General features: G+C 43.0%; 1 protein-coding gene across 6 annotated transcripts in view; it reads left to right on the plus strand.

The window, feature by feature from the left end:
• The window catches only part of LOC109514993 (synaptotagmin-2-like), a 62,963-nt gene extending 40,980 nt beyond the window's left edge, over positions 1–21,983 (plus strand). For 5 of the 6 annotated variants that reach the window (XM_019868494.1, XM_019868497.1, XM_019868495.1 and 2 more), the window contains 8 exons: positions 13,502–13,715; positions 14,038–14,198; positions 18,774–18,911; positions 19,291–19,458; positions 19,890–20,057; positions 20,687–20,804; positions 21,384–21,517; positions 21,655–21,983. In XM_019868494.1, the coding sequence (XP_019724053.1) occupies positions 13,520–13,715; positions 14,038–14,198; positions 18,774–18,911; positions 19,291–19,458; positions 19,890–20,057; positions 20,687–20,804; positions 21,384–21,517; positions 21,655–21,870 (1,299 nt within the window). In that variant the 5' untranslated portion in view covers positions 13,502–13,519 and the 3' untranslated portion in view covers positions 21,871–21,983. The remainder of the gene's footprint in view (positions 1–13,501; positions 13,716–14,037; positions 14,199–18,773; positions 18,912–19,290; positions 19,459–19,889; positions 20,058–20,686; positions 20,805–21,383; positions 21,518–21,654) is intronic. The other variant, XM_019868500.1, reaches the window with a different exon arrangement.
• Positions 21,984–23,443: the final 1,460 nt, after the last annotated feature.

Raw genomic sequence — 23,443 nt, forward strand, 5'->3', positions numbered from 1 at the left:
AGAGAGAGGGGTTGCACTGAGGGCCAGGCGCTGAGGATGTCTGGCAACTGGTTGTAAATGATCCCAAGATCTACTCATTGAGCATTCAAGCCCGGGCACCTCCCATATCCATTTTCAAAAATACCCCTTGACAATAGCTGAGTCACACCGAGCTGCAGGTGAGAGTAAGCGTTGTTTTATCTGCACAAGCACGTTTGTAAATAAGCCTCTCCGGACCACCCTTTGGGTCAGCACACAGCAAGATATATGAGGCGAGGCGTTCCGCTAACGCTCTCCAGTGAGGTGATATGCAAGACACCTTTGTGACATCCTTATCTCGGCTGCTGCCCTCAGATCAGTGCTGGCACTGGCAGGGTTTCCTGAACTAATTGCATTATGTTGACACAGCTGCCACACTGAATCATGCTCACAATCTTTTCCTGTGAATTGTTGTGCCTTTTTTTTTTTGTTTTGTTCTCTGTGCCTACATCTTTCAGTATATCTGCAACCCTGAGGGAAGTGTGGGGGCGTATGCGATGCCCAAGTAGATTCCTCACCCCGAAAGGTTGCATAAGCAACTTTGCTGTCTGCGTTGCAGTGAACAAGGAACATATCATATTATGTTGGAGTACAGATCACTTTGTAGAAAAAGAACCGTGGCTTCTCCTGGTTTCCATCAGCAGCAGAAAAAAATGCAATGTGGAAAGTTTGTTTCGATGATGTGTACTTACTGCCTTACAAAGCAAACCATATTGACAAATTGACCCAGTAACATACATTTTCAATAATATATTCAGAGCAAAATAATTATTCCAATTTCGAAACACATTACATTTTTGTCCAGTGCGCACACACGATATTTTTTCCAAAGAGCACAGTCATAAACAACATCTGAAGGAATAAAAAACATAGAAAGGTAGTGTTCAAGGCAGCTCTATGGCTGAAATGTAAAATGTGCCATGCTCAAAAGACACAACCCAGTTCAATGTTGAAGTAGTCTAAATATGTGCAATTTCTTCAAAATTTAATAAACACTGATGATAGAATCACTGGAGCAGTTCTTTTTGAGAGATTGGAGATTCCATATTCCATTTGAATGCACTCTGCTCAGACCATGATCCTCCCATTATCTCAACCTTCAGTGATAAATAAGCAATGCAGCCATCAGTATTTCCCTGTAATCCTATTAGAACTTAGCAAATTGAAACCATTGCGACTTTGGGAGTTCCGAGCACATTTCGGCAGGAGTGCATTACTATAGAGTAGAGTAGTAGAGTTCAGGAACAAAGCTGCAAATGATCTGTAATTGAAACAAAGTAAGTCTCTGAACTCTGCCTTCGAGATTGGATCAGTGCTTTCTGTGATAGATCTCAAGTGGGATTTACACACTGTTCTGACCCTTCCACATGATAACTGAGGAAGGGTCTAACATAAGTGTGGGAGTTGGGGAGGAGGCAAATGTGATGCGTTGACATGGATTGGGCTGTCTAAAAACAAACGACGACTAACACGGGTGAAAACAACTTAACAGAACACACAATACAACCCAACGGTTTTGGAGTAAACACTCCCGAATCCCACTACCTTAGTGCAACATGGATGAATTTCTGGTGAAGTGAATGAGCCAAAACTAGTTATAGCAAAATTTCCAAACACAAGAATGAATATTGTAGAGAAACAAATGAATGGATGATGCCTATGGCGCCAAACTAAAGACAGTGGTACCAAAAGACACTGGAAGGATCGGTGCTGACAAACACAAAAAGACGACACAGCCAGCCCCAGGTACTGACTACACACAAAACAGTACAGCCTCCTTTAACTGGAAGCAACTTTGTAAAATGGTAGTTCATCTTTTCAGGTGGTGACACACTTGAAACTATTCACCTCGTACGTCACTCGCCCCTGCATGAGTGGTCGGCTGAGTTGGAGACAAGGGACGCCAAGCAGGAAGGAGCAGTGGCAGACGCACACATACAAAGATTAACCCCAACACACACACACACACACACACACACACACACACACACACACACACACACACACACACACACACACACACAAAAAACCCCAGAATAAACGGCCACAAAATATAGTGGACCATAACACACACACTGAAAATCAGGCAGAATTTGAGCATTTCCTCACTTCTGATCAACATCAGCAAAGGCCCGATCTTCCAGCAGCTCTAAAAAACTTTCCTGTGGTGTGGCCTGTGTTGAGTGATTTTTTTTTTCCTCCTATCCAATCTCTTCAATGGTTCCAGTACGTATGGGGTCAATACAGAGCTATACTGAGCAACGGACTCGGAGGGCCTTATTTTCACAGACAAGTGCCCCTACACTTGGCGTAAAAATGGGCATATCTTCATTTTAGTCTAATTTGTTCCAGGACAAGTCTATATTGGCATGTTTTGGACCGCGTTGGGCCGTGCCTCCTCAGCAGCCACAAGAAGCCTCTTATTTTTCTCTGCTCAGGCGGGTGGGCGGTCTCCTATAGTTCGTGATTGATTGCAGACCTTTCTACATTGACGCAGAGTTGTCAGCAGTAAACTGTTTTTTTCTGGATAGCTTCCCTTGGCAATGTTAATTTCCTTTGCCGGCTGGTTTCTGTCCTACATATACAGAGTTTTATCTCTATTCCGATAGGCATCATCTTTAGCCTGATGGAGTTGTCCAAGTTTAGCAGTGAAACATGAACTGTTGTTGAATGTGTGGAACGTCTTTGGTGGGACACGCATCTCCTCACAAATACTGAAGTAAAAATGTCACCATTTCCGTGTATTCATCCAAGCTTCCAGATACTCTTTCAAAGACACTCCAATCTGTGCAGTCCAAACAGTCCTGTCATTCCATCTTTTTATAATTGGTTCACCTCATTGTTTTCACTGCAGGTGTTGCACATTTAAGTTTGTGTCTGTATAATGAAATTAAGTTTATTAAAAATTGGTCAGACAACACTAAAGCTGCTGATATTGAGAAAGTTCATTGTTAAGTTAGCTTGGGGTGAAATGTCAACACTGGAAAGTATAAAAACTTGCACGATAAATAAAATGACTTCCAGTTCAAAAACCACGACTACTAGCCTGGGCTGCAATTTGTGTTGAGTTCCGTGACATCAGTACGCCATTTTCCACTGATGTGGAACCATATGCTACCACCTTTTGTTTTCCCCCCATAGCTCAGTGATGGAGATGTAGCGCAGCATCCAGGATGTGTTCACTGAGCCAAATTTCGGTCCAGCAGAGGATAGCAGAACTTGTGAAGACTTGTTCCTTGTGATGTGGAGAAGCATCAGTTTTGGGGGAGCAGGGAGCCGAGGATTGCATGATGAATCAGTGGGAGCAGCATTTGAAATCCTCCTGTCAGAGCTTAACCGGCATGCGAGCACACTTCTCCGTCTTCGGTGTCGCTTCAGTTCTAATGCTCCTCTGGTTAGTATCTTAGAAAAACGTCAGAAAATTTCAGTAGGATTTAATGGAAATGGTGCAGGTCCTACTTGGAGGAAAGCTGTTGTTTTGTGACCATTGGTTTTGAATCTGATTGAATGGCCATGACATGTGGGGTCCCTCATGGGTCAGTCCTTGGACCCCCTTTGTTCGGTCTGTATATGCTAGCCTTGGGTCAAATTCTTCATAACTCCAGTGTCAGTTATCACGGCTACACAGATGACATATATCAACGTCTCCAAATGCTCCAATAGCTGAATGACTGTGTTATATCATTGTCTAAAATAAATGAACAACTGGATGAAGCAGAACTGATTTAATTGTTTTCTGGCAATTAAGAAAAGAGGATTGCTGTTCTGGCAACCCCCCATATTTTCATTCTGTGTGAATGGAGGGAGACTTTGCACAGGTAGAATTGGGCATTTGCACCATTGTGCGCCATTGTGGGACAAGCTTTTTCCCAGCCAATTGTGCAGCATCACTCATTTGTACACCCGAGTATGCCGTGCTTGACGTGGCGGAAACAAAAATAGACTCGCTGGGGTCTGTGCATGACATTGGCAGATAAACTGCGAGATCTCCCCTCGATGGATGATGTAGACGGCTGTACATGTGACGTGGGCATTTGAAAACCGCCTTGCAACCCTGATCGTGCATCCATGTGTGACCATCTCCCACCGTCCCCTATAGTGACGTGTGTGCTATCAAAATATTTTTAAGATGATAATAATTAGAATTTGTTAAAATAATTGATTTCTACACTGTCTCATGTTGGCATAATATTTATGAATGAAATCGGCTGTCATCCAGCATATGCAGTACATCTGAGTTTTTCTGCCTGCCTCTCGATCCAATACCCCAACAGCACGCAATACCTTTGCTGCACGAAAAAAAAAAAAAAAAAAGATCTCCTCTTACTTCGTCTAAAATTTTGTGTACTTTTTGTCCCCAAATTGTGAGATGCGTCGTGGGACTCGACATTAATGGCCAATGAATCATAGCTCATCTACCAAAACTCAAACACGCTGGACTAGACCATTGCCCCAGCAGGAAAATGACCATGCGCCCATTTTTACACTGAGCACAGGCGACTTTCTGTTACCAAATTGTCGATGAGTTGGGGGAGAGAAAACTCCATGCACCGGAACACCTGGACAGAAACATCATGGCCCCAAACACGCGAAACAAGACTGGCACTGGCACAAAAATTGTTACGGCCAGGCACAGGTACCAGCCGACCAAAGTAGGGCCTGTGGAGTTACTGCTAACTAAAGCAAAGACCAAGTCCCAAACCTTGCTGTGTTGAGGCATTCCGATCTAATTTTTAGCAGTCATATGAAATCAATCACCAAAACAGCCTTTTCCCAGCTGAAAAACATATCTAGAATGAATGCTCCAAGCAGACCAGGAGAAACTTATCCGTGCTTTTATCTCCAGAAGACATGATTATTGTAACGGTTTTCTTACTGGATTCCCTCAGCAGAGCATCAAACAGCTGCCGCTCATTCAGAATTCTGCAGCTCAAGTTCTGACTAGAACAAAGAGATCAAAACACTGTCGTAATGGCTTTACAATGACTGCCAGTCAGCTATAAGATAGATTTTTTAAATTCTCCTACTGGTCTATAAATCATTTAATGGTTTTTCTCGTGAATACTTGCGAATGATAAATCCAGTAGGGCACTGAGATCTGCACACTTGGTTGAATTAGTGGAGCCCGGAGTTCAAAGCAGCCAAGGGGAAGCAGTATTTAGCTGTTACTCTGCATGCAAATAAGCTACCGAGAGAAATTAAGTCAGCCTCAAGAGGAAATGCTTTTAAATCCAGGTTAAAAACTATACTTTTTTCCCTATGCTCATGATTAAAAATTTTTAAAGCATTTTTTACATCAATTTCACTGTCCGTTCTTTTAATCATTTTAGAATGCTAACTTCTTCTTTCAACTGTCCAGGGCAATGGAGAGTGTGGAAATGAAATGAAGAAGCGCGTACAGGCAGGCTGGAACGGCTGGAGAAAAGTGTCAGGTGTGATGTGCGATAGAAGAGTTTCAGCTCAGATGAAAGGAAAGCTGTATAAAATTGCAGTGAGACCAGCCATGCTGTTTGGACTGGAGACAGTGCCCCTGAAGAAGAGACAGGAGGCAGAGCTGGAGGTCGCAGAGATGAAGATGTTGAGGTTCTCTTTGGGAGTGACCAGGTTGGATAGGATCAGGAATGAGTACATTAGAGGGGCAACTCATGTTAGAGGTTTTGGAGAGAAAGTCAGAGAGGCCAGACTGAGATGGTTTGGACATGTCCAGAGGAGAGAGAGTGAATATATTGGGAGAAGGATGCTGAGTCTTGAACTGCAGTCTTGAAGGCAGGAGGCCGAGAGGAAGACCAAAAAGGAGGTTCATGGATGTAATGAAAGAGGACATGAAGGGAGCGTGTGTGAGAGAAGAGGATGCACAAAACAGGGTTAGATGGAGGCAACTGATTCGCTGTGGCGACCCCTGAAGGGAAAAGCCGAAAGGAAAAGGAGAAGAAAGCTAACTTTTTCTTTTGGGCGGCATTGTGTCAGTGTCAGCCAATCGGCGTCAAGAGCATACTACTTCCTATGTCACACGTAGGTGCAGCAAAGGAGACACAGCCAAATACATTTTAAAAAGAAACACACTAACCCACACACACACACACACACACACACACACGCACACACACACACACACACACACACGCACACACACACACACACACACACACACACAGCATGGTGATTGATTAAATAAAAACAATATGGGACAACGTCATTTGCTCGAAGCCCTAAAACAAACACAGAAGGCGAGTGCTTCTGTCAGTCTCAGCAAAACGTGAGTCTGTCAGTGATGGACTGAGAAGGTCCGTCCATACTGACGGACCTTACTTATGTCAGTCCTTATAGAATGCCAACCTGTGTCCTGTGCATGGGTGCGTGTGTGTGTGTGTGTGCGTGTGTGTGTGTGTGTGTGTGTGTGTGTGTGTGTGTGTGTGTGTATGTGTGTGTGTGTATCTATTAAATATTTAAGAGCCTCCTTGGTGAAAACTCCACCAGCCACCACTGGTGTGTATCAATCAGGTTTAAGTCACTTTGAAGCTCAGTTCAGAGATCAGAGATCGTCTGGTTTATGTGCTTGATCGCGCCTATTTTCATTATAATGTGATGTATGAAATACCCATTAAATGATAGTTGCAGCTTTATGCAGATTCCTACCCAAAATAGCTCAATGAGATTTGGATGAAAGAGTTTCTCAGCATGAAAAGTGCTTGCATAAAATTAGAGCATGCACATTGAGCGGCGGCGATAATTTGGCTTCTACTTTGATTTTATACATGAAGTGATGAGCTGTCGTCTCTAAACACCAATGTACAGTAGCGGTCAAATTAATCAGAGTTGGACAAAACGTAGGTGCACAGACAGTTGAAGTGAAGGCCACGCACTCCACCCTCCAATAACCAAGCAACATCAAAGACAGCAGTAGCCTCAGTGTGGGCCGAATGATTTGAACAGGCCACATTACACAGATTGTTCTTTATCTTCGAGGACCTGCTCGTTTGGTGACCTGCGAAAGCCGAGCAGCGATTCCTGTTGTCTCCCTTTGAATACGGCAGCCTTTTTACAGTGCCTAATATTCAATAGTTAATTTTCCGCCCCACTGCTCCTGAATGTTGCCCTCAGCTGCAACCATACGATTCCTATGACCAGTTTTCTCCTCGTTGACAGAAGCCATTTTGAAAGTGAGGATTAAAGTGGTTTGAGGTTTTGTATGGATGCGAAATTCAAGATTCCATTTAACACACAGACATGCTCGTTAATCTGCACACACGCACGCACGCACGCACGTACGCACACACACACGTATTGGCTACTTGCAGACAGCTGTGTACAGCAGTGTCGAGGGAAGTTGTCAGGGTCGGGGAAACAAAGGACAAATAGTTAATTAATTGCTGTGCCGGGTACTTGTTGTGTAATAGAACAGCTGCATGACTTGAGCACAACCTCCTTCGGTTGTTTTCGCTTTGCAGATCCACCCTGGGAGCTAATAGGCTCACTATAAACTCTCTCCGCTACAATTAGAGCCATGTTATCTGCATGGGAGTCTTTTCTATATTGCCGCAAGATATGATATCCATACTATAAATGTAGATGCTGCATTTTACGTATATGTTAGATCAGGGGTGTCAAACATACGGCCCGCGGGCCGGATCCGGCCCGCAAAGGAGTTTAATCCGGCCCGCGAGATGATTATGTAAAGCATCGGTGTCAAACATACGGCCCGCGGGCCGGAACCGGCCCGCAAGTAGGTTCAATCAGGCCCGCAGGATAATGTAAAAGTGAAAAAAATGCATTAAAGACACAGAATTAATATTTTTAATCAGGTGCAATTCATTGAGTATCCGCAAGGGGACACTGTTTTGATCAGAGAAGAAGACAACAGCAGCCTCAGTCTGTCACTGAGACAGACCCATGACAGCAGACGCTATCAATAGCACTCTCACATTTACACATTTAATAGCACTCTCCTTAGTTTGTAAGGTGTAGGCAGGGATTACATTTAGATTTTATATGCACGTGTAAATGCTTTAAAACTTGCTTTCTTTATGAATCTTGTTTAATCTTAAAGTGCATTACTATATTCTTCAATACCAATTACTTGTTAAAGTTTGTACAATCAGTGGGATCAGTTGCAATGCATATATGTGAATGATAAAAGTAAATTGCACATTTTTTCGAAGGAAATGTAAGGTGCTTCATGAAATGTTTTGTAAAAGATATGTTCATTAAATTTCAACATTTTCCTAATGTTCTTGTGCTTCTTTATACCAAAACAAAGGAAAGACATATTGTTTTGGTTATTTATAGCAAAGTATTGTATCATTTTAATGGTCCGGCCCACTTGACATCTACCGAGGCCGTATGTGGCCCACCATGTGAAATGAGTTTGACACCCCTGTGTTAGATTGACCGTTCAGCATCAGGCTGCGTCTAATAATGATGGCATTGCATGTATTTTTTTTTTCATTTCTTTGTTGGGAAACTTGTGGTTATCCACAAACAAATGTTGTAATTGCAATTGAGACTACCAATATAAAATGGAGTCTCAAAGGGCAAACGTTTTCCACACAGAATACCAATAATCTGCCATTATAAAAACTTTATTGACTAACTTAACGCTTGTTATGTTGCAAGCAGTCATGCTGTCTGATGTCAGACTTGACTGCTGTCTCCTCAGTTGAACTTGTTGAACGGTATCATAACACATTGTCAGGAAAGGCTGTGCAATCAAACAGGCCTCCTGACATCGATTTATGATGCAAATGCAGTTCCGTTTTTTTCCTCTTCTTTTCATTGAATGAGGAAATGGTTGTTGTGCGTGCTTGTTGCTTCAGGCTTGGTGCACTGTAGGAGAAGGTGCCGGGTATGAGGTCATATTGTTATTGGTGGTTTAAGTAATATAGTAGGTACCACATAAATGTGCTTTGTAATGACAAAGAATGAACCGAAAAGGTTGGTGAAATACATGGTTCCTCTTTATCTTTAAATATATTACAAATGAAAAGAATGACAAGGTTTCAGTTGGTAGCTGTGGGCAATTTTTTGCCATCATGTGCACTACCAGTGGTCCTTATATATCGCATCCTGCGGACTTGGGCCCCCTGGCTCCTTATCTTAAGCGAACAGTCTCGAACTGGACAGTGATTTGAAATTGGACCGGCAAATTGATGCTGTTGTTAAATCCAGCTTCTTTCATCTTAAGCAGCTTGCTAAAGTAAAGCCTCTCCTTTCTCAAGAACACTTTGAAACTGTAAGTTATGCCTTTGTCACATCTCGGCTGGATTACTGGAATGTACTTTACTCTGGAGTCAGCAAATCCTCCATCAAGCATCTCCAGCTGGTCCAGAATGCTGCTGCTCGCCTCTTGATTGGTACTGGTAAGAGGGAGTACATAACTCCTACTCTGGCATCCCTTCCTTGGCTCCCTATACATTCTAGAGTTCTTTTTAAGATCCTATTATTTGTTTTCAAATTTTCATATGGCCTCGCCCCACCTTACCTCTCTGAGCTCCTCCGCCCCTACACATCTGCCCGGTGCCTCAGGTCTGGGGACCAGACACTATGAGAGGTAACCTCTATCTCCTCTAAGCGGAGGCTCAGAGGAGATAGAGCCTTTTCCATTGCTGTTACCTCCTTTTGGAATGACCTACCGCTGAATGTTAGGCAAGCCCTCTCGCTGTCCATCTTGAAAACTTGTCTTAAAACTCATTTTTATTCTTTGGCTTTCGACTCAGCATGAGACTTGATTTTTGGTTTGACTGATTTTGTGTTTTTTACAGTCTTCATTATAAATTTAGTGTTTCATTGTTTGTTGTTGTGTGATTATTTTTGCTCCATGTACAGCACTTTGTATACAGCGGTGCTTGTTTTAAAGTGCTCTAAAAATACAGTTGAGTTGAGTTGAGCTGAAGGGGTTAGGATATGTTAACAAGACTGCTGTATTAAAACTGTTGTTACGCCATTACTCGATTCAAATTCTACACCAGAGTTAGGAGTGCTTTACTTTCTAGCCATGGTAAAATTCAAATTTACCATCACCATGGTAACAACCATTTGAATCACAAAGACACTATTGACAAAGCACGATGAAGTTAAAAATTCTGAAAGATCCCAGATGCCATGTTTTACATGATACGCATGATTACAAGTAATTGTATCTAACTGAATGAGTTTTCAAAGTGATTCAGTTTGTGAAAAGATATGTTGAAGTTCTGTGTCATAGAAGGCCGAGATAAGGATTGATTGAATTCCCTGCTCCAAGGTTAAAACCCATTTTCCCGACTGTCTAACTCACAAATTTGTTAATCCTTCTCTGTCTGTTCTTTTTTTTTTTTTTTTTTTTTCAGCTATTCAAATATGATTTAGCTCAAAGCACTGTCTCTAAATAGCTGCCTGCTTTTTCACCAGACTGGAGTGTCTCAACAACACCTTGATGGATTGCTATGAGATTTTATACAAATGTTCAAGGAGCCCAAAGGATCCATCATAATCACTCTGGAGATCCTCTGACATTTTCTCCAGCATCATCATTAGGTTACCAGTTTCCGTTTTCATAAAATGTCACATTTAAATGGATGGATTGTTAAAAAAAAAACTTGTTTTCTCTTCTACCAACTTGTCATCAATATATACTGATTGTTATGCTTCTTTTTTATTATTTTTGGGTTCATGATTGAAGTGGTGGAACAGTGGTGGAGCAAACTATTTGGCGAACCTCGGCTGTACTTTACGTTCAGGCCAACGTTAACATGCTAACATTAAAACTTGACGTCAAGAACCGCTTTTAACTCGGGAATTGGCTCATTGAATGTGACCGCTCCTGCTCAAGAAAAAGCAGATGAATTGTTGATTTTGCGCCAGACTGGTTGCTAGAAGCTGTCTCTTATGCCAGTCATAAAAACTAAGCCTGTGTCCTCTCTGTACGTCCTTGCTGTCGCTCTCCGAGCAGGGCAGATAAATGGTTGAGCACATATCCGTAAACGTTAATACAATTGGTCTGCAGTCATTTTGCCTGGATTCGGAACGACCAGATACATTGTCATGAATGCAGAACAAACACAATTTAATCAATGTATTTATTTCAGTTCACCTTCGGGGAGTATGTCAGCAGCACAAGGAGTTTTACATGTACAAGACATATCCAGTATTGAGTTGACTGTGAGTGGCGCGAGCTCATTCTGCTCATTGTCTGAATAATGTCTCAATCTGAATAATTCATATGCAGCAATAAACGGCGGCTGGAATTCCACTATTGGCACTTAAGAAATGGAAAAATCCTGCTTTTTCAACCATACCACCATGACGCTAATAAAACCAACAAGAATTTACTCTTGTTACTCCTGTCATCCTTCTCTGCTCTTGCCCAATCAGTCATCAGTCTGTCGCTTCCGCCCTGCGCTTGGCACACGGTGATTTCTGGAACCGAAAAGAGCTCTGATTGAGCATGTGTTTGGCGCGTGAAAACGCAACGGCAGAATGGTGTGCGGACGTTTCTTTTGTTCCTCCTAACACATTTCATGGTCAGGCACAATTGGCGCGAACGTTAGGTGACAAGCAAACAAAGCAAAAGTGAGGTATAACCGAGCATTGATGGTTATTTCTCTTCAATATTGTTGCCAAGTGAACTCAAATCACCGCCCACTGACCTCACTGCCTTGTGAAATATGTTGGAACCAGTGCAGTGTCAGACCGTAGCGCAGGCTGCCATCGTCAATCACTGTACAGAATATGACGCTTCTGTTTCTTAAAAATAGATGGAATGGATCGGGGCCAAAGGGTTCAGGGAATAGGAATGGCTTCATCATGCATTTGTAAATCTTCTCAATTTATCATTATGTTCATTAATATTCCAGCAATGACCTCAACCCTTTTACACATTAATTAAGGCAAGCTCCATCAGGAAGGCTTTTTATTACTCCTCAGGCTGGAACAACCAAGGACTGACTATTAGCTGATGAAATTGTTTTATTTTGTTTTTTGAAACAAAACGGTGAACTTCATGTTGTTTATTTAGTGTGTTCACATATTTTAACATATTCAAATACAGTTAAATGAATTTCAAATATGTTAAACCTGACAACAATGGACAGCTATCCAAAAGCTATTTTCTCCTAAATGACTAACACTGATGCTACAATAGCGAATCATTAAACTGATGCACACACATGCACACTCACACACACACACACCCACACACACACACCCACACACACACACACACACACACACACACACACACACACACACACACACACACACACACCGATTGCAGAAAAGAAGTCTCCAGTTATATACATCTGTCCATCCATTTTCTGATCCGCTTATCCTCACAAGGTGTTGCGGACATGCTGGAGCCTCTCCCAGCTGTTTTTGGACAGTAGGCAAGGTACACCCTGAACAGGTTGCCAGCCAATCACTGGCTTAAATCACACTCTCACTTCTGTCTTGGTATATACGTATGACATTGAGACCGATTTTCCCTTTTGAAACATAACACGTGATTAAGATGTAAACAGCTGCCTATAGTATCGAGAACCAAGACATTGTAGGCTTCTGCACTGTACTGATGTGCGTAAGACTCTTTGAACAAAATTGAAAACGTGAGTAATTGTTCTCTGATGGAGTCTTGCAGTCAGGTTTCACAAACGGTCATATTACACATGCAGTAAGGAATAATTGTTTTGTTCCTGTGCTTTCTCTCTCTCTCTGTCTCTCTCTCTCTCTCTCTCTCTCTCTCTCTCTCTCTCTCTTGACTACCGTAAAGTGTAATTTACTACTAAGCCACGTTGGTGAATATAAATCAGGGGTGGCCAACCAGTCAGAGACTAAGAGCCAGTCATTTTCAACAATGAATATTGTGTGCAGTATCTCACACACACAAACTCTCGGTTCAACCAAGCCCACAAACAAAAATATAGCACCTTAGCGCAGGGACTTCTGGCAGTCGTTCTCTTGAAGAATCCTCTACAAATCTGTTTTGCATTCCGTTGTTGCCATTCGAAGCAGGCACTGTCTGCATGCGAGCTGCAGCGGTTACTTACTACTCGGGTCAGCTTGCCACATAGGGCAAACCTTTTTGCCCGAAGATTGACTTTTGAAGCGACCAACCTCCACGATCGACCCGATCGCACGCGTGCAAGCATATACACACGCACGCGCGCAGGGGCCCAACCATGCACTTGCGCACATATGCACGCACATATGCATGCACGCCATGATGAGCAAACGGCCCAAACATGAACGAAACCGAAACACACAAATCTTTTTTTTCTCCCATTTCCTCCTCCCACCCCTCGCGGTCGACTTGGGACCAGTCCACTGGCTCCCGGTCATTGCGATCGATGTATTGGGCACCCCTGCCTTAAAAACAGAGGTAATTCGCTGACTAGCTTAGCGCTTAGCGCCATTGTTTACGCATGAGCGGTGATTCAGTTGTCATTTGCTTAACACCACCAAAGCATGACAGACAACAGGGGAAATGATTGTTTTCCTGATGTCATTTCAGGGACTGTGTGCAGCCTAAATGACTAAGTGGAACTTGTTCAAGCACCAGACAACGCCCATGGTCGCTGCCAAGCCAACAGGGGCCAGTGCCTTGACTGTGACTCCTGCCCCTGTCGCACTCGTCTCTGCAGACAACTCCACCGAGCCAGTCAGCAAGAACGATGCCTTTGACGAGATCAAAAACAAGTTTCTGAATGAAATCGATAAGATCCCACGTGAGTACTGAACCAACTTCCAATCAACTTGTGATGACGAAGCAGCCGTTTTGGAATTGGATTTTCTGCTTTTGCTGCAGGCATCGGCTGCCTCATAACGACTTTATTCGGTATTGATCAGTGGCTGCCCCCCCTAATGGCAGAGAAATCTAATTTTCCCTCAATCTAATCGCAGGCGTGCCACCTCCGACTAAATATATTTGGCCCGGAGCATGACATGGGCCAGGCTAAACGAGTGGTCGGTCAAATGTCAAACTATTTGTTTCTTTCCTCTCAGGCTACAAATGTTTCACCTATACCTGGATTTGTTTTCCATCCTCAGTGCCATCCTGGGCCATCATTGCCATTGCTGTGGTCGCCGCTTTACTTATTCTAACGTGCTGCTTCTGCATCGTCAAAAAATGTTGTTGCAAGAAGAAGAAGAACAAGAAGGGCAAGAAGGGGAAGGGTGACATGGGGATGAAGAACCTCAAAGGCGGAGAGGTATGTGACACTGTGGGGGAGTTTGGGGTACTTTCCCATTTTAAAGCCTTTGATTGTGACTAGTACACGGTGAATAATATGGCTTTGTATTTGGGAAATAGAATCATACAGGGACACAAATCCATTTTGACGCCAATTGTTTTCGTTTTTCCAATCAGCCGCTGAGTCGCTACTCCTCCAAAGCATGTCATTTTGTCAGCCTTTTCCACCTTGGTTGATGAAGGCTAACGATTAGGAATTGGTCTTCTTTTCAGGGCTTTTCAAAAACAATTTCATTCAATTTGATCGATAACCTGCATTTTCTATTCATTGACTCCACTCTTCTAATCAAAGATACTGTATTATTCTCTGAAGCGTAGTTTACCGATGGTAGATTCCAAACCTGCCTGTAAGTTTCAAATGATAGAAACTCGTCTTCAAAAGTCATCTTCTACATGTGAAATGAAACCAACGTTTATACAATCAGCTCGTGATAAGCATGCCACATAGTTGAGTAGCAATGTCAATTTTTATAGCACGACACCCAGACAGATGGATAGATGAAAAGATAGATTTGAAATTGCTAAAATTACTCAGTTGTGACTATTTTCAGTTGAAAACTCTGAAAATAGCCCTCTTGTTTTTTCTCCGCAAGTGCAGGCAAATAGGTCGAACAGAAGGTTCACCAACATGATGCCCGCAGGCACCAGGTAGCCCCCAAGGAACACACCAATAGCTCGCAGGCCTGTTATGAAAATAGCTCACGCATGACAGGACATTTCGATTTCCTCGGAATGTTGTAGAAGTGATCGTTTCAAAATGTAAACACTCGTAGATATTTACAGAAATAAAGTGTTGCATTTCGTCATTAACTGTTTCCTACCTTGTTAAATCATTGTTGATAATTATTGTGAGAAATTAACACGAGCAGTGTATTTCACAAAGATGAATGAAATTGCTATAATTATGACGAAGCACACAATCACAGGTCATTTGAGCAACATTGCAATTTCAGAAGTGTGTATCAGAACCAGTAGCCCATCCCATTAATCGAGACCTGTGAAGTAGCTCTCGTTTTCAAAAAAGGTTTGTGACCGGTTGGAAATCAAGAAAGGTGAAGTCATCAGTGGTATTGTTGAATGTTTTTCTTGATTCCCATCCCTGGGTGCAGGCAGCCATAGCTTTGACTCAAGAGAAACTAAGAGGTCATGTTTCTTACCACTTTACAAACACTATGCAGTAACTACTGAGAGAAGGAACGACCGAATGGCTTTTTGACCACTGGCCACGTTTATTACTGCTTTTTGAACAACAGTAGACTGCAGATGATGAGCAAAGACTCTATTCAGTGGCTTTGTAACCAGGTCAGTCTATTCTCCACAGATGAAAATAACACTCTAACCAAGCATTATTATCTGGTTTATTTTTTTTTCCTCTCTTCTGTTATGTGATGTATTTGTCAAACTGTAACTGTTATTGTTGCTCTCTCGCTCTCTCTCTCTCTCTCTCTCTCTCTCTCTCTCTCTCTCTCTCTCTCTCCCTCTCACACACACACACAGACACACACACACACACCAACACACACACACACACACACGCACACACACACACACTCACTCACTCACTCACTCACTCTCACTTGAGCTTTGGGATTTGAGTGGAAAATGACATGTCCTATCTATTCAACTCAGCCCCAACACTGTTTTCATAACCTTTCAAGAGTGATTATAAAAATAGTAGTTAGAACAATTGTTCTGGGTCTGATAATCATGATTTTTTTTTACATGCTTTAGCGATGATTGGACGACTCATTCAGATGCGTAACAATACATCTAAAAGTCAAGTTATTTTAAGGCACAATGGATCTGCCGCACAAGATATGATTGTGCTAATGAGGAGGTTGGCCTCTCTGTCATTTTCCTCGCTCCCGACAGTTTAGCTGACTGCATTTGCTATGATTACCCTTCTTTGGTGTCTGCTGTGAGTTCAATCTCTTCCTTTGTCTCTGCTCTCCTCCTTCCTGCTTTGTGTCTTATATGTGCTCCGTGTATCTTGACTGTGGTGGACTTCTCTGCCTACGGTAGGTCTGATAGCACGCGGCGCCCCTCTCTGGCCGCTCTGAGTAAGCGCAGACCAGTGCGGAGGGGGGGAGCTGTGGGGGCGGGCTGGGCTTGAAGGGATGGATTGCAGTGATGATGTCAATGAGTGCGATGGCTTTCTTAGTTCTTTGCAAGCTTAGGTGCTGCTGGTGCTTGAGGAATCTTTGGGAGCAAATAAGCTGCTTCGCAAAATCCACTGAACTGACATGCCGCACCAATTTGCTATGTCTTGATACAGAGATGGTTCTCTTCACAAATGTGAAACGCCACAGAGACCCGTTTTAATGCAGATGGTTTGAAGTGAATATGAAACCCCCCCCCCCCTCTGATTGAGCCTTTTGAATGACGAGTGCACTCGGCAATTCACTAGAGATCACTAACATGCATGTGCAAGGGCTAAGCTGGATAATGTCATACAAACGCAACCCACCGGTGAACTTTGGGCTTGTTTCCACCATCATGGGCCGTTGTAGTGCCACACAAATCAACGAGGTTATCAGTGATTCACAACTAATTGCTCTTGAGGTCTGAAATTGACTCACTGGCGCCCCACGTGTGCAAACATGCTCCGAGTTCCACGACGGATAAGACTTGTTTTGTTTTGTATCTCTTGACAAAGACCAGCGTACACCCTTGCAGTAGGTAACATTGAATGGCCACAACTTGACTTGAGAGTAACTTTCCTGGATGACCCATGCTGCTGACACACAAGGTGACCGATGAGAAAGAGATGGTGTGCCTGAATGTTTGCCCCACATCTGCCGTTATGAAAATCCTGGTTTCAGTCCATTCCAAGGATAAGGCTGGTCACCGCACCGTTTCTCCACGTGAAAGCTCTTCTTGATAGTCATCCCATGTTGAGCAAACGGCACGCATCCAGACATACCATGTCCTTACCCCAGAGCCCTCCCCAGGAGTTTTCGGGGAAACCTGGCAATTCTCAAGGCAGTATCATGAGTTCCGACATTTTTGGCCCTGACAAAAATGTGCCCTTTTCAAACTGTCCATGCTCAAGCTACAAGGTGATTCATTGAGAGAAAGAAACGTACCCTGCATTTTGTGGCCTGGCATGTTTGAATGAAACGCATTGCCCACTACAAAAATAGGGAATGCCACAAAGAGGTACAATCGTGTGAGTTTACAAGAGGGCGTGAGTTATCAAGCATGCACGCTAGACCGCATGCAAGACAGCCGAGTGTTTGCGTGTGTTGGGAGAAAAATGAGTGGAGTGAGATTGTGTGTTTTATCTGTGTATGCGCCCTGTTCCAGCTCACCTCTTTCAGCGGACCAGAAAGTAGCTGGACCGTCCGGTTTTTACGAAGACATCTGTGTTTTCTCAAGATGACAGCCATAGGGAAGCCAGCAATACTCTACTTAAATCCAAATCGAAAGGGCGAATAAAGAGCAAACCTCTCAAGCTCCAAGAATAAGAAGTGTGACTGGAAGTCTTTTTTATTGGACTTTGACAAACCCGGAGCCACATGATAAACTAGCATATCATTTCCCAGAAACCACCTGCTCCCAACCAGCAGGTGGAAGTAGTTTTTATTTCCCAAACCCCACAGACTGAGTGAACATTATTGTCCCTTTGATCAATTCTGTCTCGCTACTCATGCTTGAACTCTTCGGAGACAGTCATATTGCTTATGCCATCCATCATGTTCAAAATAAAGACCCAATACCCGGAACAGTTGGTTACAATGAGAGTCATAGACAGTAGCCGCGTAAACAAGGGAATAAGCGAGGATGTCCGAAGCTAAACCGACACCAGGAATGATGGCTTGCTTTAAGGTCACCCTATTTTGTCAAACAGCCTTCACTCTCAGAACTCAAGCCAGAAATCACTGGGTCAAATGTTGGGCTTTTCCTCATTGCTGTGTCCCTCAGTGCCTCTGAGCTTGGACAAAATCATACATATTATTTGAAATGTCAAGAAACAGGAACACGGTGTTGTTTTTCACGTCACATTTGACAGACTTGTTATTTTTATGCTTGCTTGGTCAGACCATTTTCATGTGAAAGTTCTAACAGTCATTTTCAGTACGGGAGATTGTTTGTCAACATAGCAACAACTGACAACTCTTAATTTTATTTATTTATTTTAATTAGAGTGGATTCACACCTCAGTGCGTGTATAGTTGTCCCAACCATCCCCCCCTCAGGCCCCCTATATTATGAACTCAGTCAATACAGTACTGTTTTCTAGGTCAGGACAACTTCATCACCTCATTTTTAAAATACTAGACATCGAATACAAACAAACTAACTGACAGCAAATGGTGTCACCCAAGAAATAGTGAAATCAAGTCAGGTTGCAACCGTGGTCATCGATGAACAGATTGCACTAGTAACACCTGTGTGTGCAGGGGTAAGTGACAGGTAGGTGCTGTGACTAACCCGACTGCTGATGGCCGAGGGTTGTTGATCAGCACAACCTCAGACTTTGGAGCATCCGCTCACTATTTCCTCTACTGCCTCCTGCCCCTCTGTCTTGCAGAAACAACAGGACGATGACGACGAGGAAGACGATGTTGAACCTGGACTGACTGGAGATGAGAAAGAAGAGGAGGTGAAGGAGAAGGAGAAGCTTGGGAAGCTGCAGTACTCCATTGATTATGACTTCCAGGAGAACAAGGCAAGGACATAGGTCCCTTCACACTCGTATAGAGACTGGAACAAAGGAAGAATCTTGTGGATTGAAATGATTGGAAGTCCTATTCCTCCAGTCCTCCACCAATTTTCAGTGTCAAAGCTAAAAGAAAGGTATTGGTTTGGAAAGCCATGTTTAAGTTTGCAGAATTCAAAGTTCAGAATCAGTTTTCAATATTTACTTTCCGTGGACTGTAGTCCAATGTTATCGTAACAAAATAATACGAGTTCATCACATTCTTAGTATTTATGCAGCACTTGGCCTGATCAAATCGCAGGCCAATGGAAGGATCATTTGGTCCGATACACTAAGATGCGCGGAGTCGTCTCTTCTGACTCTTTCTCATACGCGTTTCATCTTCTAGCTGACTGTGGGAATCTTGCAAGCTGCCGATCTCCTCTCCATGGACAGCGGTGGAACCTCTGACCCCTATGTCAAAGTCTTTGTCCTACCTGACAAGAAAAAGAAGTTTGACACAAAGGTTCACAAGAAAACCCTCAACCCAGTCTTCAATGAGACTTTTATCTTTAAGGTAGGCCTTGTCGTTCTCTTTGTACTCATTACTATTTCAAAGAATATGTTCGTGTCTGGTTGACCAGTCATGATCTGGCTTTGGATTGCTTCCCTGTCCTCTGGGAATTTAGCACCTGCTTAGCGCTAATACTTTCATCCACTGGCAATAAAAGGTTGCAGACATTTTGAAGGTGGCCGACAAGGAGAATGTGGGCGAGAATTAAATGAAAGGAGAGGGCCACCCTTGGTGCCGGCTGACAAAGCTCGGTGAATTTAACACACAAACACTTCAAACAGCTTGTCAAAGGCAGGCCAAGTCGACTGAAGCTGTGTGTTAAGCCAACCATTCGTAAGATCCTGACTCAAGTCACAGCTAATGTCGTTTTGCTTTGCAGATAATCTGGATTTTGCTTTTCATGCCCTAATTTCGGATTGGCTTGTGTTTTCCAGATTCCATTCCAAGAGATGGGAGGAAAAACTCTGGTCATGTCTGTCTATGACTTTGATCGCTTCTCAAAACATGACGTCATTGGCGAGATTAAAATACCCATGAACACCCTTGACTTGGCAAAGCCAATCGAGGAGTGGCGAGATTTAGACAGCGCGGACCAAGAAGAGGTAAGAGAGTCGAGAAGCAAAGTGCTATCCTGCAGCTTTATTCCTCTTAAAAGCTACTGCCTGTTTCCATAGTTTCTTCTGATGGAATTTTGCTGGATTTAGGAAGCCCACGACATCACTTCAGTTTGCTCTACATTCAGGCACTATGTTAGAGAAAACTCTTTGGATGCACCTATTCATTGTAATTCATCAATCCATTGGGGATTCTTTGGAATTTTATGCTTCCACCTATGTGTAAACAAACTTCACAAAACAAGGACCGTTAACGGTCTGGATGACTTTGATGTGGAATAACATCAAACACATTCAAGATGAACTACAATGACAATGTGAGCCCACACTTCCTTTCAATAACCTTACAAATGTTTTGAATTGATTGGAAGCAAAACTCCTCCAGACATCCCTCTAAAGTTCAGAAAATCATTGTCTTGCTTCGTGGCCAAGCCGGCTGTTCTGCTTTAAAAAGTGTATGACAAAATTGGGCGTTGATTTATACCCACAGTCTCTCAAGAGCGCTGTAATCAAGCGTAGTATGGAGGATTTTGCTGGCGCTAATGATGCGTCCCGCTGTTTCTCAAGATCATGACCGCTGTATTTTAACATTCCCTCACCTTTTATTCTTAAAACAGCCAGAGAAGCTGGGTGACATTTGCATCTCTCTTCGTTATGTACCCACTGCTGGTAAGCTCACAATCTGCATTCTGGAGGCCAAGAACCTGAAGAAAATGGACGTGGGGGGTCTTTCAGGTTTGTCAAGCATGAGTCGCCCCTGCCACACTACATCCTATAAGAACTCGGGCACCTTTATTGACAGCTGCACATATCTAGTGTGACTATCCCTACACCCTGAGAATACAGTGGACCTTCAAGTTAGGAACTGCCCTGCGACAATTTGCTCCAAAATACTTTTGAAGTGTCAGAGATTACATTTGACACAAATATGCCTAAATGCTCGAAGAAAAAATATGAATGAATGATGTTTAAATTCAATAATGTAACATTAAAGTGAAAAATATCTGGGAGAGGCTTATTTGTTTTTTTTCCTCTTGGCTCTCTCCACTTCATTATTTGCCTTCAAAGCCAATTCCAATGAAGTTGGGATGTTTTGTTCAACTTGACAAAAAAAAAAAGAATCCCACAGGTGAACAGGCTTTCAATTACTTTATAGAGGAGTGCGTCACATGCAGACTCAGCAGTACCTAGTACCATGCAGCACCTTGCACTCCCCCCAAAATCAACTGTGGCTCCATCTGTTGATACATGACTACATTGCAGCCCAAGCAGGCAAACCTTCTTGTCCTGCTCATTGGGTTATCCGTCTTTCAGATCCCTATGTGAAGATTAACCTGCTACAGAATGGGAAGAGGCTGAAGAAGAAGAAGACGACAGTTAAGAAGAATACATTGAATCCTTATTACAACGAGTCGTTCAGCTTTGAGATTCCTCTCGAACAAATGCAGGTGAGAACAGGAGCTTCTAAATACTGTGTATTGGAAGGTTGTAAGAGTTTTCTCGTTTAGGTGTTTTGTGTTTTTTTTTTTTTTTTTACTTGATTGAGACATATTCTCTTGTATATATATATTTTTTTTATTCCCAGAAAATTCAAGCTGTGATCACAGTGCTGGATTATGACAAGATTGGTAAGAACGATGCCATCGGGAAGATCTGGGTGGGTAGCAAGTCTACTGGGGCCGGGCTGAAACACTGGTCCGACATGTTGGCCAACCCCCGACGCCCCATTGCCCAGTGGCATCCACTGCAGCCAGAGGAGGAGGTGGATGGCGCTCTGGCTGCCCTGGCTGCCAAGAAGTAAACTCCCAGCCTGCTCCCCACGGTGCCCTGGAATAACCCACATGTTTCCGATCAGGTCCACATGATCCCACGTGTCAATGTATATTATGGTCCCCCCCCCCCACCCCAATTCCCTGTGCTGGATTTAGGAAGCCCACGACATCACTTCAGTTTGCTCTACATTCAGGCACTATGTTAGAGAAAACTCTTTGGATGCACCTATTCATTGTAATTCATCAATCCATTGGGGATTCTTTGGAATTTTATGCTTCCACCTATGTGTAAACAAACTTCACAAAACAAGGACCGTTAACGGTCTGGATGACTTTGATGTGGAATAACATCAAACACATTCAAGATGAACTACAATGACAATGTGAGCCCACACTTCCTTTCAATAACCTTACAAATGTTTTGAATTGATTGGAAGCAAAACTCCTCCAGACATCCCTCTAAAGTTCAGAAAATCATTGTCTTGCTTCGTGGCCAAGCCGGCTGTTCTGCTTTAAAAAGTGTATGACAAAATTGGGCGTTGATTTATACCCACAGTCTCTCAAGAGCGCTGTAATCAAGCGTAGTATGGAGGATTTTGCTGGCGCTAATGATGCGTCCCGCTGTTTCTCAAGATCATGACCGCTGTATTTTAACATTCCCTCACCTTTTATTCTTAAAACAGCCAGAGAAGCTGGGTGACATTTGCATCTCTCTTCGTTATGTACCCACTGCTGGTAAGCTCACAATCTGCATTCTGGAGGCCAAGAACCTGAAGAAAATGGACGTGGGGGGTCTTTCAGGTTTGTCAAGCATGAGTCGCCCCTGCCACACTACATCCTATAAGAACTCGGGCACCTTTATTGACAGCTGCACATATCTAGTGTGACTATCCCTACACCCTGAGAATACAGTGGACCTTCAAGTTAGGAACTGCCCTGCGACAATTTGCTCCAAAATACTTTTGAAGTGTCAGAGATTACATTTGACACAAATATGCCTAAATGCTCGAAGAAAAAATATGAATGAATGATGTTTAAATTCAATAATGTAACATTAAAGTGAAAAATATCTGGGAGAGGCTTATTTGTTTTTTTTCCTCTTGGCTCTCTCCACTTCATTATTTGCCTTCAAAGCCAATTCCAATGAAGTTGGGATGTTTTGTTCAACTTGACAAAAAAAAAAAGAATCCCACAGGTGAACAGGCTTTCAATTACTTTATAGAGGAGTGCGTCACATGCAGACTCAGCAGTACCTAGTACCATGCAGCACCTTGCACTCCCCCCAAAATCAACTGTGGCTCCATCTGTTGATACATGACTACATTGCAGCCCAAGCAGGCAAACCTTCTTGTCCTGCTCATTGGGTTATCCGTCTTTCAGATCCCTATGTGAAGATTAACCTGCTACAGAATGGGAAGAGGCTGAAGAAGAAGAAGACGACAGTTAAGAAGAATACATTGAATCCTTATTACAACGAGTCGTTCAGCTTTGAGATTCCTCTCGAACAAATGCAGGTGAGAACAGGAGCTTCTAAATACTGTGTATTGGAAGGTTGTAAGAGTTTTCTCGTTTAGGTGTTTTGTGTTTTTTTTTTTTTTTAAT

The sequence above is a fragment of the Hippocampus comes genome, unplaced genomic scaffold, assembly GCF_001891065.2.
Source record: "Hippocampus comes isolate QL1 unplaced genomic scaffold, H_comes_QL1_v1.1 scaffold41, whole genome shotgun sequence".
Taxonomy (NCBI): domain Eukaryota; kingdom Metazoa; phylum Chordata; class Actinopteri; order Syngnathiformes; family Syngnathidae; genus Hippocampus; species Hippocampus comes.